This window comes from Cynocephalus volans, chromosome 4, assembly GCF_027409185.1.
Source record: "Cynocephalus volans isolate mCynVol1 chromosome 4, mCynVol1.pri, whole genome shotgun sequence".
In the NCBI taxonomy this organism is placed as follows: domain Eukaryota; kingdom Metazoa; phylum Chordata; class Mammalia; order Dermoptera; family Cynocephalidae; genus Cynocephalus; species Cynocephalus volans.
In genome coordinates this window covers 160,068,213-160,083,022 of record NC_084463.1, presented here as the reverse complement: position 1 = coordinate 160,083,022, position 14,810 = coordinate 160,068,213, and the positions used below count along the sequence as shown (strand labels likewise).

Sequence of the window (14,810 nt, the reverse complement as noted above, 5' to 3'; positions counted from 1 at the left end):
TCAGATATTGTTTTAAATCCTTCAATAAGACCACTCTATTTTATAGCGTTTTTGGGTGACATTTAATGTTTTTCAAAAACTACAGGAAGTCCTTTTTTACCTGCAGCGCAAACGGATCCGGTTATCTGGCGTCTGCCCGCCCCTTCGAGGGTCCCGCCCCCACGGTTCCGGGTTACCACGGAAACGACGATTGACGTCACTAAGGGCTGCCGCACCTGACCCGAGGGCCGATGGAGAAGGGAAAAGGGCAAGAGGCAGCCTTGCCCCTTCTACGCACGCGCACTTCCGGCTCCATGCCTTCCCGCCCCCCACAATAAATGTCGTTCCGTCCTGGGCTTTTCCGCCGTCACTTCTCGTTTAATCCCGGCGAAAGTACTCCCTGAGGGAGGGGAGTAGGAAAAGGCTCCAACCAGCGACAGCCAATCCCAGGACACTGCGACGCAACCGATATTGATTGACTCCAACAATTGCAGCCAATGGGAAGGCTCTTCGTCCTTACGTCACAGAGTTTGCCCCACCCTATCTCCTGCTTTCTGGACTCGGAGCTTAGTTCGCGCAGTAACAAACGAAGTGCGCGCTGCGACGTCTCTTCGCTCGCCGGGCTCCGCCGCCATTTCTTCGCCTGGCCTAACGGTTCGCCCAATCCCAGCGCACATCGAGAAGAACTAAGGCTCCGCCAATCAGAGGCCGCCGATCCCGGCCCCCCGCCACTGCCCGGCCCAATCCAGGCCCCGGCCCGGCCGCCCCCGGCCCGCCCCCGTGGCGCCCTCTCTCCTCCCTCCTTGTGCGTCTCGCGCCGCCGCCGCCCGCCGCGTGAGAGGACGGGCTCCGCGCGCTCCGCAGCAGCGCAGTCGGATCCCCTCCCCCCGGAAGGTTCGTGAAGGAGAAGCCGCCGCCGCCGAGGAAAAGGAGCCGCCGGCGCCGGTCCCCAGGGGCGCTATGGCGACCGGAGCGAACGCCACGCCGCTGGGTAAGCTGGGCCCCCCCGGCCTCCCGCCCCTTCCCGGGCCCAAAGGGGGCTTCGAGCCGGGGCCTCCGCCTGCGCCCGGGCCTGGGGCGGGGCTGCTGGCGCCCGGGCCGCCGCCGCCCCCGCCTGTGGCCTCGATGGGGGCCCTGACCGCGGCCTTCCCCTTCGCGGCGCTGCCGCCGCCGCCTCCGCCGCCGCCCCCCCCGCCTCCCCAGCAACCGCCGCCGCCTCCGCCGCCGTCCCCGTCCCCGGGCGCCTCGTACCCGCCGCCGCAGCCGCCGCTCTACCAGCGCATGTCGCCGCCGCAGCCGCTGCCGCCACCCCAGCCGCCGCGTCAGGACCAGCAGCCGGGCCCGGCCGGCGGCGGAGGAGGTGAGTCGGGCCGAGAGCGCGAGAGGCGTCGCGCGGACGGGCCCGGCCGGCTGAGGGGCGCGCGGCGGCGGCGACGACGGCTGCACGCGGCCCGGGCGCGCGCGCGCGCGCGCACGGGAGGGCCCGGGCAGAGGCGCCCTAGGGCGCGCGCGGCCGGGTTCTTGGGGCCTGGAGTGCGCATGCCCGCTGGGGAGGGAGACAGGGTGGGAGGTGGCGTGCTGTGCGCAGGCGCAGTGAGGTGACCGGGTTGTGCGGCGCTAGTCTAAAACCTGGGGGTCCCTGTTGGGGCTCCAGCGGGCTGGCCCAGGGTGTGCGTGCTACGAGGGCGTGATAGGGTCAGCTGATAACGTGGAGCGGCTTCCTTCCTGGACTTAGAGGAGTCTGAAAGGGAGACAAAAATATCAAGCATCGCTCCACTATTTTTGCAGTTAAGACAGGGTTTTCAGTACAGAGAAGGGGTGAGGTTGGAAGGCTTCAGGTGATGGTTTGGTCTGGTCTTTTGGGGGAGGGAATTGTGTTTTTCCGAACCTCCCTTGGCTTACTCCGTTCTCGGTGTGACCCGCTTCCCCCGTACTGCCGTAGAGAGCTTTCCTTTGCCTCCGGGCGTGTATCACTTGGAAAGTAGAATAACTTGTAGTAAATGTAGGGAGTTTCTACCTTTGTATCGGGGAAGGAGGATTTGGCTACTCTCATAGCTTATTCTTTGTTGAATTTTTGATAAAATCTTTAAGAGTTCAGACAGTGTCCAGCTGGCCAGGAAAATTGAATGCCCATCTTGGCGAAACTCATAAAGGAAAGGATGATCTCGTTGAAGAATTCCCCCCCCGCCCCCCCCGCGCTTACTAATGTGTAAAGATAGATTTTTTTGTGTTCTGGTACCTTTTAGAAAGGTGACTGGTGAGTGTGGTGGAAGTGGGCGGAGTCAGCAGTCCCCCAATACAATTCTGCTTTCCAGACCTGTTTGTGATTCTTCAATCTATGCTTGTCTCCTCTGGGGCTTTCAAGGCATTCATGGCTTCACTCTTTGAACTCTTATGCATTAAGATTTGTTACGTTGTTTACATAATTTACAGAGTTTCTCTAGACAAATATTATAAATGTGACTTTCCTGATCCAGGACCAGGTATCCTTGTAGTGGCCATATGTTTTAATCTCTGATCTCTGAAGTTTGTTTTTCATCCGTTGCTGTTTAGATTTTAGGTCAAGTTTTCACTTTCACGGCCTGCTGACATTCCGTGTAATATCTTAACTATTGGTAGTTACTCTGTTGGTTTGTATTTCCGTCTGATTGACTTTGTCTGCCTTTAGACTTCCCAAGTAAGAAGCGGAAGAGGAGCCGTTGGAACCAAGACACAATGGAACAAAAGACAGTGATTCCAGGAATGCCTACAGTTATTCCCCCTGGACTTACTCGGGAGCAAGAAAGAGCTTATATAGGTAAATACACGTTCTGTATCCTAATGCATTTTCAGATTGTTACTGTTTATTCTGAGTGATTGAGCGATATTTCTTTTGGTTGAAAGTTTGAAATTTTAGTTTGGTGGGTTTTTTGTTTTGTTTTTGAGACAAGATATGGTCAGGTGTACTTTCACAACTTTGACATATTCGTCAGTTTTTGCTCAGTGAGTCCTGCATTTGCAGCTCCTTGTTTTGGTCTGTTCATAACAGCAGTGTTCTCCATGAATGCCAGGAAGGTAGAGGGGCCCACTTAGGAGTGAGAATAGTCCCCAGTCCAGCAGCCCAACCTTTTCAGCTGCTGTTCATTGCCAGTTGATGAGGTAGGTGAGTGTCATCTGCCTCCCTGGACAGGCCCCAGTGGAGAACACTGCAGGTATTGTAAACCAAGTACCTTTTTCGCAGCATGACCTTTCACCATAATTTTCTATTTCTCTCTTCCCCTGAAATGTGGTCTTTTATTTTTGTAGGTACTATCTGAAAGGAAAGGAAAAAAAAAACTCAGTTTGAACAAAAAGTGGTTCTGAAAGTGTGTTTATAGTTCACCCCTTATCATTTTGTTGAATTTAACCTTACCTTCAGCATCTTTTTCTGGTTTGGTCTTTGGAGAGCTGTTTTAAAATGAAGGCTCTTGTATTTACTACTAAGGAATTCTGCTGGGAAAGGGGTACTGCTTGGATATGGAATGAGGTGGTAGGATAAAAGATCTTATCTGTTGGGAAATTTCAAAAATTAAGAATGACTGTTCACGGTGGAATTGAAATTAACCTCAAAATTATTTTTTTGTTGTTTAAAAAAAAAAGGTATTTAATGTAAATTTTACCTTTTATACCTATGCAGCTGTCTCAGAAAAGTTCACTCGATAAACATTTCCTGCTAACCAAATAAACATCCCCTTTCGAGGAAAATAGAGCAAAGACCTCCTAGGCTCGTGAGGTTGTAGCCTTCACAAACAAAACACTTCAAGGCCGGCATGTTCTTATTCTTGAGGGTCTTAATCTCCTGTTTTTAGACTGCTGAGAACTTTGAGACATTGGAGTTGGCTATCTTCTTTTCACAGTACTGCTAACGTTTTTTCTTTCCCCACTGTTCTGTCTATTCCCACCCCTGCCCTTATTATGGCTCGTATTACAACCTTGTGAAATACCCCTAGTGGAGTGATATCCCAAGGACACAAGCAGACTTAGAAAATGGGGAGAACAAACTTATTCTTTATTAACTCTGTTTCTCCTCCTATGGAGGGCTGGTTAATGCAGTGGGCCCTAAGGGCTATTTGTAGTTTCTTTTTTTTTTTAAAGATGACTGGAAGGGTAACCCTTGACTTGGTGTTGTCAGCACTACGCTCTCCAAAGTCAGCTAACCAGCCATCCCTATATAGGGATCCCAACGCATGGCCTTGGTGTTATCAGCACCACACTTTCCCAAGTGAGCCACACGCTGGCCCTCTATTTATAGTTATAATCAAAGTAGATACAGTGTCAAAACAGAGGCTGGTATAGGTCTCCACTCCACTGAAGGGAGTGACCTTTTTATTTTTTTAAAGATGACCAGTAAGGGGATCTTTACCCTTGACTTGGTGTTACGAGCACCACACTCTCCCAAGTGAGCCACGGGCTGGCCCCTTGATTTAATTTTTAGTACCAGCTATTTACTCAGATCTGACCTCACACCCGCATAGTCCTATGCCCCTTTATGGTGGTGTTGAGCTTAATACTCCACCGCAGAGTTGTATCTTTTCTGGCATTAAGGAGCTTGGGGAGCCGTGTGTCTTGTAATCTTTTATCTCCCATGGTACACACTGCCTTGTCTAGAGTGCCCGTGATATCTTCTTTTGATATTGATGGATTTTCATTTTTTCAGGGTCTTAACGTGGGGGTGTGGAATAGCCCTGCGGGGTTATGTTTGAAACTCCTAAGGTATCTTGGGTTAGACATGCATGAATCCAGTTGTGGAACCAACTCAATTTTAACCCAACCCAATAAGACTTACTCTTAATAGCGTTTTTGCTCAGAACTCTCAGGTGCTATAAAGGTAAGAAACAGGTGGTTATTCAGCACGTTGAAGAAAGCCGCTTTGGCTCTGCAGTTCCCATTATCTTGGAAAATCAGCTGTGTAATATTTTCCTGGAATCACTGGCAGCTTTTGTGAAACCCTCATCTCTCTTTTTCACGTACAGCCTCATTGGTACAGATCTGAAGGCCCCATACATTTCTCCTTGACCCACACTTCCCATCTGCACACCTGCTCCCCACATTAATAGCAAGTCTGAAAAAAGGTTCCTAGCATCTGTGATTACTGGTATATTAAGAAATATGGTTTGTGATTTACTACTTGAATAAAAGTTGCAGGTATTGGGAGACTCACTAGTATGGATCTGGTTGTACAGAAAGAATATGTGCAAATATCTGTAAGGTGTTAAATTGGTTAAATATTTGTTTAAGGAATTTTAAGCCTGGTATTAGTGAAAGTGATCTTTGTTTGCTAAACTGGTATTTTTCTTTGTCCCATGTTAATTGAGTCTCATTTTAGGCTATGTTTAATATTTAATGAAGAAAAAACTCTCAAGTCTTGCTCTCAAATAATTTGAGAATTGAGTATTGGTGATAGCATGCACGGTTTTTGGTTCTCGGTGCCAATTGTAAGCAAGCCTTGGTGGGGAGGGAGAGGTGAAATACCTCTTAATAATTGCTTTGATGTTAGCCTTAGTGAACAGTCTTTACTGCTAACCCCTCTTCCAACAAACTGTTTGCTTCCTTAAGTAATAACCATTTTGAAGTGAAAAATACCTATAGATGTAAGTGGACTCCTGCCAGTAGGTGGTTAGGGGTTTTTGCCTCAATGTGTTCACTGATCAGTCGTCCCTTTCAAAGTCTCCGAGTTCTTCATGCTTATTGTTGAGATTTGAGATGTTTTTTGGTAACATTGTCTTTTTTCCATCCTTTTTTTCTTTCCTAACCTGGTTTCTTCCAGTGCAACTGCAGATAGAAGACCTGACTCGTAAACTGCGCACAGGAGACCTGGGCATCCCCCCTAACCCTGAGGACAGGTTGGGAAACAGTTTTAACCAGCTGACAGTAACGCTTTTACCTTTTTCTCAATACGTTTTACTGGTGGCAACATATTGTGTCAGTTCAATATAAATCCTACTAAGACAACTGGTACTCTGACCATTTTGGGGACTAGGGTTTAATTAGCAATATATGTGGTCAGTCAACAGTTAGAAAATTGGAATGAAACTTAATTTTAGGAAAATAAAAAGTTACAGGAAAATGGACAACTGGTTTCCAATTGGTAAGCATGTAGATTTTAATCTGATTTTCCCATCTGTAAGGACAGTGAGGTGTGGCCCCTTAACCTGCCTTTTCAGTACCTGCTTTGGCTGAAAGCCCAGGGGGTAGAGTTTTTCTCACAGGTACACGATGCAGGGATTGAGAATATTTTTGAGCATCACTGAATTTGAGCAGGCCAGAAACTCTGGTCCGCTCATTGCTGAGTCTTCCTGCTAATGGTTTTGAGATGGTTTTAAAAATCAGATGAGATTTCTAACCAACTTCCTTCACTGCCAGTTCATTTTCAGCCTTGGCCATTGCCTGGGGGTGTTGGGAGGGGCCAGAATATTCTCACCTGTTTTGGGAAGGCAAGCAACCAACCCTAGACTTTTTTTTTTTTTTTTTTTTTTTAAAGAGAGTGCAGATCTCTAACAGCTGTGGTCATGTCATTTCAGTTTACAATTTTTCTTATCTCTGAAAAGTAAAAAGTTGATGTGAGAGATGATCTTTTTAAACTGGAATTTTATTGGCTGATCTCTGAACAGCTTAAATCTGGTCATTTAATAGAAAGGCAATAAGCCTGTCACTGAAGTTTTTCTTAGTGCATGCAGCATAGTTGAAAAGACTTTGCCTTAAAAAGTAGTTTTTGGCTTTTGTTGCCCAATTACTAGCTCATTAAATCAGGAAGATGATGTAATGGCTTTAGAAGTCATTCACTTATGCATTTTTCTATTGCCCTTTGCCAGGAAACAAATTAACTTCCTTATTTCTCCATATGGACTCTTTAATTTTACTTATTAGTTATATTTTTACCAGCAAATTTTGGTTGGAGAGTTGTGTTGTTTTATATTTTTTTGATTTGAAGATTTTTTAATAAAATTAACATTGTAGATTATAGACCACAACTGGTTAGTGCCTTTTTGGCCTTTTCCATTTTATATGTCTACAGGTTACCAGGCAATTCCTCCAAAGGTTGAATTTTTAACAAACCTTCTGTGTTTCCTGGAATGCTGGGATTAGAATTTAGTTGATCTGTCCAATGCCTATTCGAGGTGAAGTCGGGCCAGTGTAACCTCTAGAGTATTGGCTTTTGCCTTTCACTTCCACAATTGGGGAAGAGGTTAACTGTTGTGAGGCCATTAAATGGCCAGTTTGGTACTGGTAAAACTTGTTTTGGTGATGAGCCAGGAATGATTAATTCTAGACAGCTATGGGGTGGGAATTAGAAATGTAAAGAATGTTAGAAATAAAGCCAGAGTGGGGTTTTTCCTCCCTTGTATTCAGTTTGAAAGAGGCCCTAATGCCTGATTGGTCTTGCTTTTGAGCCCAGGTTGGAGGGAAATGCATGAGTTTATGTTAATAAGAATATTTCTTAAAAAGGTACATCTCAAAAATAAGCCACTTCATGATATTTTGATGTTGCTTAACTTGCACAGTTAAAAATGTTTTAAAATTTGTCGTAGACTTAATTGTATAAGATGATAGTCTTAAATGTATAAAATGGTAGTCAAATGAGCTGGGGTACGTTTGCTTTTGTTCACTATTACTGGATTGTGCTAACAGTTTATACAAATGCTAGATACGGAGGTGTCATTTAGCCGTCATTAGTCATGAACAAACCTGACCTTTTATTCCATCGTGTGTGTAACGTGGTATGACATGGTTCCCTTTAGGCTGAAGACAGTGGGAGCAGCCGAGTTCAGTCCTTGCTCTCCAACTAGGCAAGGTTCTCTCAACTAAACCAAGGGTATAGGAGTCTTGACTACTTTCAGGATGTTTTTTTTAATAACCTGATCCAGATGGTCTCTTCCCTTCTTGCAGCTGCTACTAAATTTTGATTCAGAATATCAAGTTATGGTCCTTTTTGTAATCTTAACTCAGAATTCTAGGAGTGTAACTTCTCTTTTTTTTTTATTACCGCAAAATCCAGCTGTGGTAAACTGACCATTTTATCATTACTACTTTTTTACTTGTAGCAACAGCATTTTACTCCTTAAAAAATGAGAGAGAGAAAATCTGCTTTCTGGACTTGTAAACTCTGGCGGAGAATCATAGGTTTTCCCCTTGCTGTTTGCAGGTTCAGACCCTAGACAAGTAATTGACCAAATCTGCATTTGCAGCCTCTCTCAGAAGCTGCTTTAGCACGTTAACGTTTTTCTCTACCCAGACTCCCTAACCTCGAACAGCCAGAAAACAGGTTGTCTCCTGGGCCTTGGACACAGCCAGCCAGGCCATTGAAGGAAAAGCAAAGATGAAGCCTTGAATCATTTCTCTCCATTGTGGGGGCCAAATAGCTGCAGTAGCCTTGAGTCCCAGTCGCATTGGGTTTAAAGAGCTCATACTATGTGTTAGGGGTACAGACGCTCTTCCTGATAGGGCATGAGCTCTCCAAGAGTTATAGCATTTTGCTTAAATAAACTTGGGTTTTCTGTGGTTCATAAAGTTGTGATAATGTAATTTTTTTCAAATGAAAGAAAATCCATATTTCTCAAGAAGACTCCAGAGGATGATAACTGTCCTTGCCACTTATGTGTAGTCCAAAGATTCCCCCCAAAGGACAGACTTTTTTTCCTCCTCTCATCACTTTAAGAAGTAAAACCATTTTTTTCCTTTCTCACACACACCTCAGTTCCCCTAAGGCTAAGCCAGCTTTCATCTCCCCATTCCACACGATCTTGAGTAACACACGTTATGGTCGGTTCCTCCGAAGAGTGTTGTGCTAGGGTCTGAGAGGCAGAGGGGCTGGGAAAGACTTGTTGTAATCCGTGTGGGTATGAGAGAAGTGGGAGCAGAGCAGTGACGGGGGTCTGTTTCCCACAGGTCCCCTTCCCCTGAGCCCATCTACAATAGCGAGGGGAAGCGCCTTAATACCCGAGAGTTCCGCACCCGCAAAAAGCTTGAAGAGGAGCGGCACAACCTGATCACGGAGATGGTTGCTCTCAACCCTGATTTTAAGCCACCTGCAGATTACAAGTAAGCAGAGGGGCCAGGTCGGCTTGGATGAGAACACATGCAGATCATATGTGACCTGCAGGGACAGTTTTGGTACTGCTCACCTCTTGCCCCAAATCACCCGTAATTAGCACGTGGTATCAGTGGTTAGTTCTAGAAGAGCTATTGGTTTTCTGTGTCATCTCCCAGCAATGTGCAGAGTCAGTGTCTTTTCTTCCATAGACCTCCAGCAACACGAGTGAGTGATAAAGTCATGATTCCACAAGATGAATATCCAGAAATCAACTTTGTAGGGCTGCTAATTGGGCCCAGGTGAGTAATTACTATCCCTCGTGATAGAGAATTCCTTAGAGCCTCGGGGTTTCTTTTTGTGCCATTGGCTCATCTTGGTTGTTTTTGGTAGGACATTTACTTTGGCTGATTTACGCCTTTCTGTGAGAAAATCTCGTCCCCATTTTACTACAGAGAAGTCAGATCTTCAGGTTCGCTGTGGCTGACCTTAACTAAGAGATCACGGAGCTCTTGGTGGGAAAATCCAGCTCTCTGTGCTTACAGTTCCCCACCAGTGCCTAGTCAGCCCAGCATCTGTCCCTTCTGGAGTGTGAACTTGCGTGTCAGGTATAAAGTCCATCCTTTCTGCCTTTGGTAGAGGGAACACCCTGAAGAACATAGAGAAGGAGTGCAACGCCAAGATTATGATCCGGGGGAAAGGGTCTGTGAAGGAAGGGAAGGTCGGGCGCAAAGATGGCCAGATGTTGCCGGGGGAAGATGAGCCACTTCATGCCCTGGTCACCGCCAATACAATGGAGAATGTCAAAAAAGCAGTAGAACAGGTGAGTGTTGAGCTCAGAGAGGAAGCCTTTTGCCAGAAAGCTAGGCGGTGTCCCCAAGCACTTGTGTAACTGTTCATAATGTCTTCCCTAGATCAGAAACATTCTGAAGCAGGGTATTGAGACCCCAGAGGACCAGAATGATTTACGAAAGATGCAGCTTCGGGAGTTGGCTCGCTTGAATGGGACCCTACGGGAAGATGATAACAGGTATGTGAACACTTCAGAGGAGAATGTGTAGAGACCTGAAGAACATATGGAGGTAGAGAGATTGTCCATAGCCCTTGAGTTGACTTTTTCTCCCCCTCCCTTGACAGGATCTTACGACCTTGGCAGAGTTCAGAGACCCGCAGCATTACCAATACCACAGTGTGTACCAAGTGTGGAGGGGCTGGCCATATTGCTTCAGATTGCAAATTCCAGAGGTGAGAGGCTGGCGGTTCTGGTGGTTTCCTGGTAGCCCATGGTGTACAGAACAGCTCTTTTTAGCATATTGATTGCTGGTTAATCTTATCGACCCAAGAGAAACATCCTTTCTGTGAATGTGGTTTGTAATGGTGTGATTTAAAGCTGAGGATGATTAGAAATAGCCTGTACAGAATACCCCTATCTTATTGTTTGTCTTGAAGCCTAGGAAAACTGGAAGCTTCCATTTTGGGTGTAAATGATTTTACTGGGGCTTAATATTACATTTTACTACCTTTGCTGCTTAAGGATTGGTTCAAGAAGACCAATCTACAGATTTTTGGCCAGTTGCGAATTAGCATTCAGTATGAAAACTTTTCTGTTGTGGGTGGCATATATATAAAGCTTTGTTGAAGAAGTTCTTTCTTGCAGTTACTGCAGTCTTGCATAGATTTTTCTTCCCTCAAACTGGGAATGTAGCATTTGATAAAATTTGTGAGTTGGGAGACCCTGTGCCTTTGTGGCTGGTGAGGGTTTGGTGCTGATGGTCTCCTGTGCTCTCTTAGCCTGGGACCTCTGCTATAGAGAGCATGGAGGTACATCTCTGGCAGAGAGAGCATGATAATACCAGATAAATAAATGGGCACTGACCCGAAGGTCTGGTAAGACAGTTTTGAGCCATGACTAGTAAGGGGTTAGAAAGAAACGGAGAGGGCCAGCCTGTGGCTCATTTGGGGGAGAGGTGCTGATAACACCAAGGCCACGAGTTCAGATCCCTATATAGGGATGGCTGGTTAGCTCACTTGGGAGAGTGTGGTGCTGACAACACCAAGCCAAGGGTTAAGATCCCCTTACCAGTCATCTTTAAAAAAAAAAAAAAAAAAAAAGAGGAAGGAAGAAAATGGTGCTGTACTGACCAGTAGCCAAAAAAGAAAAAAAAAAGAAATGAACTGGTGATTGAATTCTTCAGAACTTTCTGTATATAGTTTTTTAGAGTTAAAAGCTTTTTATTTTAATCAGTTTTTTCTCTTCTCTTTGTCTCCCTTCCCCTCAGGCCTGGTGACCCCCAGTCAGCTCAGGATAAAGCACGGATGGATAAAGAATATTTGTCCCTCATGGCTGAGCTGGGTGAAGCGCCTGTCCCCGCATCTGTGGGCTCCACCTCTGGGCCTGCCACCACACCCCTGGCCAGCGCGCCTCGGCCTGCTGCTCCTGCCAACAACCCACCTCCACCGGTGAGCCTCAGAGCTGGTTCTCTTGGTCTGGCTTCCCCATTCTCTTCTGCTGAGACTGGGAGCTATGGCCAAGTGCTTTGGTTTGAGCAGATTGATGGACTTGGCTGGCAACATTGTTCTTCGGGATATCTGGCCACTTTGGGGAGACCCTGCCTTTGTGTTCTATTCCTGTGGCATAGCCAGAAGAACAGTGTTGCCACCAAGGGGAGCAGGCAGGGACATTGGCGGGAAATGCTCTCACATAGTCTCTCATGTCCACTACCCAGAGCCGCCCACCCTGGATGAATTCTGGCCCTTCAGAGAGTCGGCCCTACCATGGCATGCATGGAGGTGGTCCTGGTGGTCCTGGAGGTGGCCCCCACAGCTTCCCACATCCATTACCCAGCCTGACAGGTGGGCATGGTGGACATCCCATGCAGCACAACCCTAATGGACCCCCACCTCCTTGGATGCAGCCACCACCACCACCGATGAACCAGGGCCCCCACCCACCTGGGCACCATGGCCCTCCTCCCATGGGTAAGTAAGTGTCAGACCAGAAACCTTGGGGCTTTGGGGTAAACAAGGGTTTATATCAGGTTGCCACAAACTGGAAGCAGGTCTCAGAGTGGCTAGCTAGGTGGTGCACTGGGTCTGCCTGACTTGCCAAGGCTCAGGCTTCAGAAGGAGCAAGACTTCATTCTGATTCAGGGGGACTTCTACGTGGAGTAAGCACAGACTCGCCTCTTTACAGACAGGGTTCTCCTAGCTGCTCTTGTAAGGGTAGTGACTCAAGCTATAGGACTGAGGAAGCTGTGGGGGGGCTGTCTGCCTTGGCCAGTTCAAATGTCCTGCTAAGTCCCTGCTCTTTACTTCCATCAAGATCAGTACCTGGGAAGTACGCCTGTGGGCTCTGGGGTTTATCGCCTGCATCAAGGAAAAGGTAATGGATGTCTCTTTGTTTGGGGTCTTCACCTAGGCCTGGGAATGAGTGGGGCTGTGGCCCAAATCCCTCTCCTTCCCTTAGGCCTCACCTTTGCCTCCACTGTACCTGCAGGTATGATGCCGCCGCCGCCTATGGGCATGATGCCGCCGCCGCCGCCACCTCCCAGTGGGCAGCCCCCGCCCCCTCCCTCTGGTCCTCTTCCCCCATGGCAGCAGCAGCAGCAGCAGCAGCCTCCACCACCCCCTCCGCCCAGCAGCAGTATGGCTTCCAGTACCCCCTTGCCATGGCAGCAAAGTGAGTAAACTGTTGTGGGCTCGTTGGGGGTGGGTGGGATGGTGGGGTTGGTACTGAGAGGAAAATGGAGCCTCACAGCTCACAGGCAGGCAGGCACCTTGGGAATGAGACTCTTGTCTCTGCTGGGGGTGTAAACAGAAAGGGCCTCCTGGCCTGGGGGGCATCTTGGAGGGAAGAGTTGATGTTTGGTGTGGTTGTGTCTGGGGAGAGATTTGTGGGGGCCTGCAGGGGAGCCTGTTACTGTAGGTAGGGTGCCAGAAGTCCAGGCTGTCACAGGCTGAGTGAGCTGCCAGCTGGCCCCAGCCTCATGCTAATGGCCAGAGTGGCGGGGGTAGGGGGTGCATGCTCTGGAGAGGGCTGTGATTGGGCCTGAGAAGACTGAGAGGTGGGACCGGACAGTGGGGAGAGAGCAGCTGTGGCCTTGAGGTTGAATGTGCCGTTCGGTGGTGGCGGCGGCGGCGGCGGCTGGGCGGAGGGATGTCAGAGCCGGTTCTTTTGTCTGGTACCTTCTCCTCAGCCCTTCCAGGGGCGTTGGTGACAAAGGGCTTACCCTGTTAAGCCCAGAGACCTCGAGGCTGACCCCAGGGTAGTCCTGCCCACCCCTCCACTCCCCATCACCAGGACAGCCCCGCCCGCCCGCCCCCCACCACCGTACCGCATGCCAAGCAAGGAGCAGGCGCCCCTCGCCCCCGTCCCAAGGCAGCAGCCGCAGAGAGCCGCGGTGTGCCCCCGCGCGTGTGACCTTGGGCTTCTTTACCACCCCAGATACGACGACTACCACCACGAGCGCTGGCACAGGGTCCATCCCGCCATGGCAACAGCAGCAGGCGGCTGCCGCAGCTTCTCCAGGAGCCCCTCAGATGCAAGGCAACCCCACTATGGTGCCCCTGCCCCCCGGGGTCCAGCCGCCTCTGCCACCCGGGGCCCCCCCCCCCTCCGCCGCCTCCGCCACCTGGTTCCGCCGGCATGATGTATGCCCCGCCCCCCCCTCCTCCGCCTCCCATGGACCCTTCTAACTTTGTCACCATGATGGGCATGGGGGTGGCGGGCATGCCGCCCTTCGGGATGCCTCCAGCTCCCCCACCGCCTCCACCACAGAACTAGACTCATTTTTTAAGAAAATATATATTATATATAGAGAGAATTGGTCTCGTTTAAACATGTCGAACCTCACCATATGGAGCCAGACATTGGGACGCACGCATGTGATTGTGTGTGCACGCATGTGTGTGTGTGCACGCACCGGCCTGGGCCCAGCGACTGAGGACTCGCTGGGGAATGGGCAGGTGGTAGTAGGGGCGCCAGCTTGGGCTCTCCTGGCGCCCTGTAGCATCGAGTGTCTTTGTCTTCTTTCTCTCCTCACCCAACTCCCTTTGCCTCTCCCAAAACTGGGCCGCCAGGATCTCTCCCCGCGGCGGCGATGGCCCGAGCCATGAGAGTGAGGACTTTCCGCGCCCATTGGTGACCCTTCCAGGCAGACAGCCTCAGCAGCGCCCCTGGTGGACAGGATGGTTCGGCAAAGCAGCCTGAGTTATTTTTGTGGATGGAATCGGAACACGCTGGCTCCATATTGTGAAATTTTTATTAATTTTTTTCTTTTTCCTTTGTTATTTCCTTATCTCTTCCTTTCTTCAGACTCCGTCCAAGGAGATGCTCTCCCCGGTCTTCTGCTTCAATTAGATTCCTTCCCCTTCTCTCCATTCCTCATCCCCTTGCCAAGGAGAGGGGAGCAAGTGGCTTTAGGCACAGGCTTTGGCCATTAATGTCAGGCTAGCAGGGGGTTCCCTTGGTTCTATGTTTTTCAAGGTTTCACAGCCACCCCCAAAGATATTTGGTTTTTTTAAGTTTGGAGTTTTCTGTCTGCCACTCTTGTCAAGAGAATCTTGTAAAGTCGCTGAGGGTGGGTTCATCTCCAGGTTCTGTGCTCCATGTCCACCATGGCCCACCTGCCAGCAGTGAGGGGGACAGCCTGAACCGCCTCGGGCGTACCTGCCGGCCTGGAGCCCTTTGTGCTCCCAACAGCCTAGGCTGCCTCAGACTCCATTTGCTCCTCCCCTTCCTGGAAGGTTTACGTTAACATTTTATTTTAGTCCCAAATGTCTGAAT

General features: G+C 49.0%; 1 protein-coding gene across 1 annotated transcript; it reads left to right on the top strand.

The window, feature by feature from the left end:
- Positions 1–545: 545 nt before the first annotated feature.
- On the top strand, positions 546–14,087 carry SF1 (splicing factor 1). The gene is given in 14 exon segments (XM_063092832.1): positions 546–1,339; positions 2,648–2,776; positions 5,765–5,840; positions 8,884–9,036; positions 9,238–9,327; positions 9,665–9,848; positions 9,940–10,055; positions 10,163–10,270; positions 11,305–11,485; positions 11,731–12,004; positions 12,348–12,407; positions 12,522–12,704; positions 13,470–13,630; positions 13,632–14,087. Coding segments are annotated over 14 exon segments (2,292 nt in total). The 5' UTR covers positions 546–939; the 3' UTR covers positions 13,809–14,087.
- Positions 14,088–14,810: the final 723 nt, after the last annotated feature.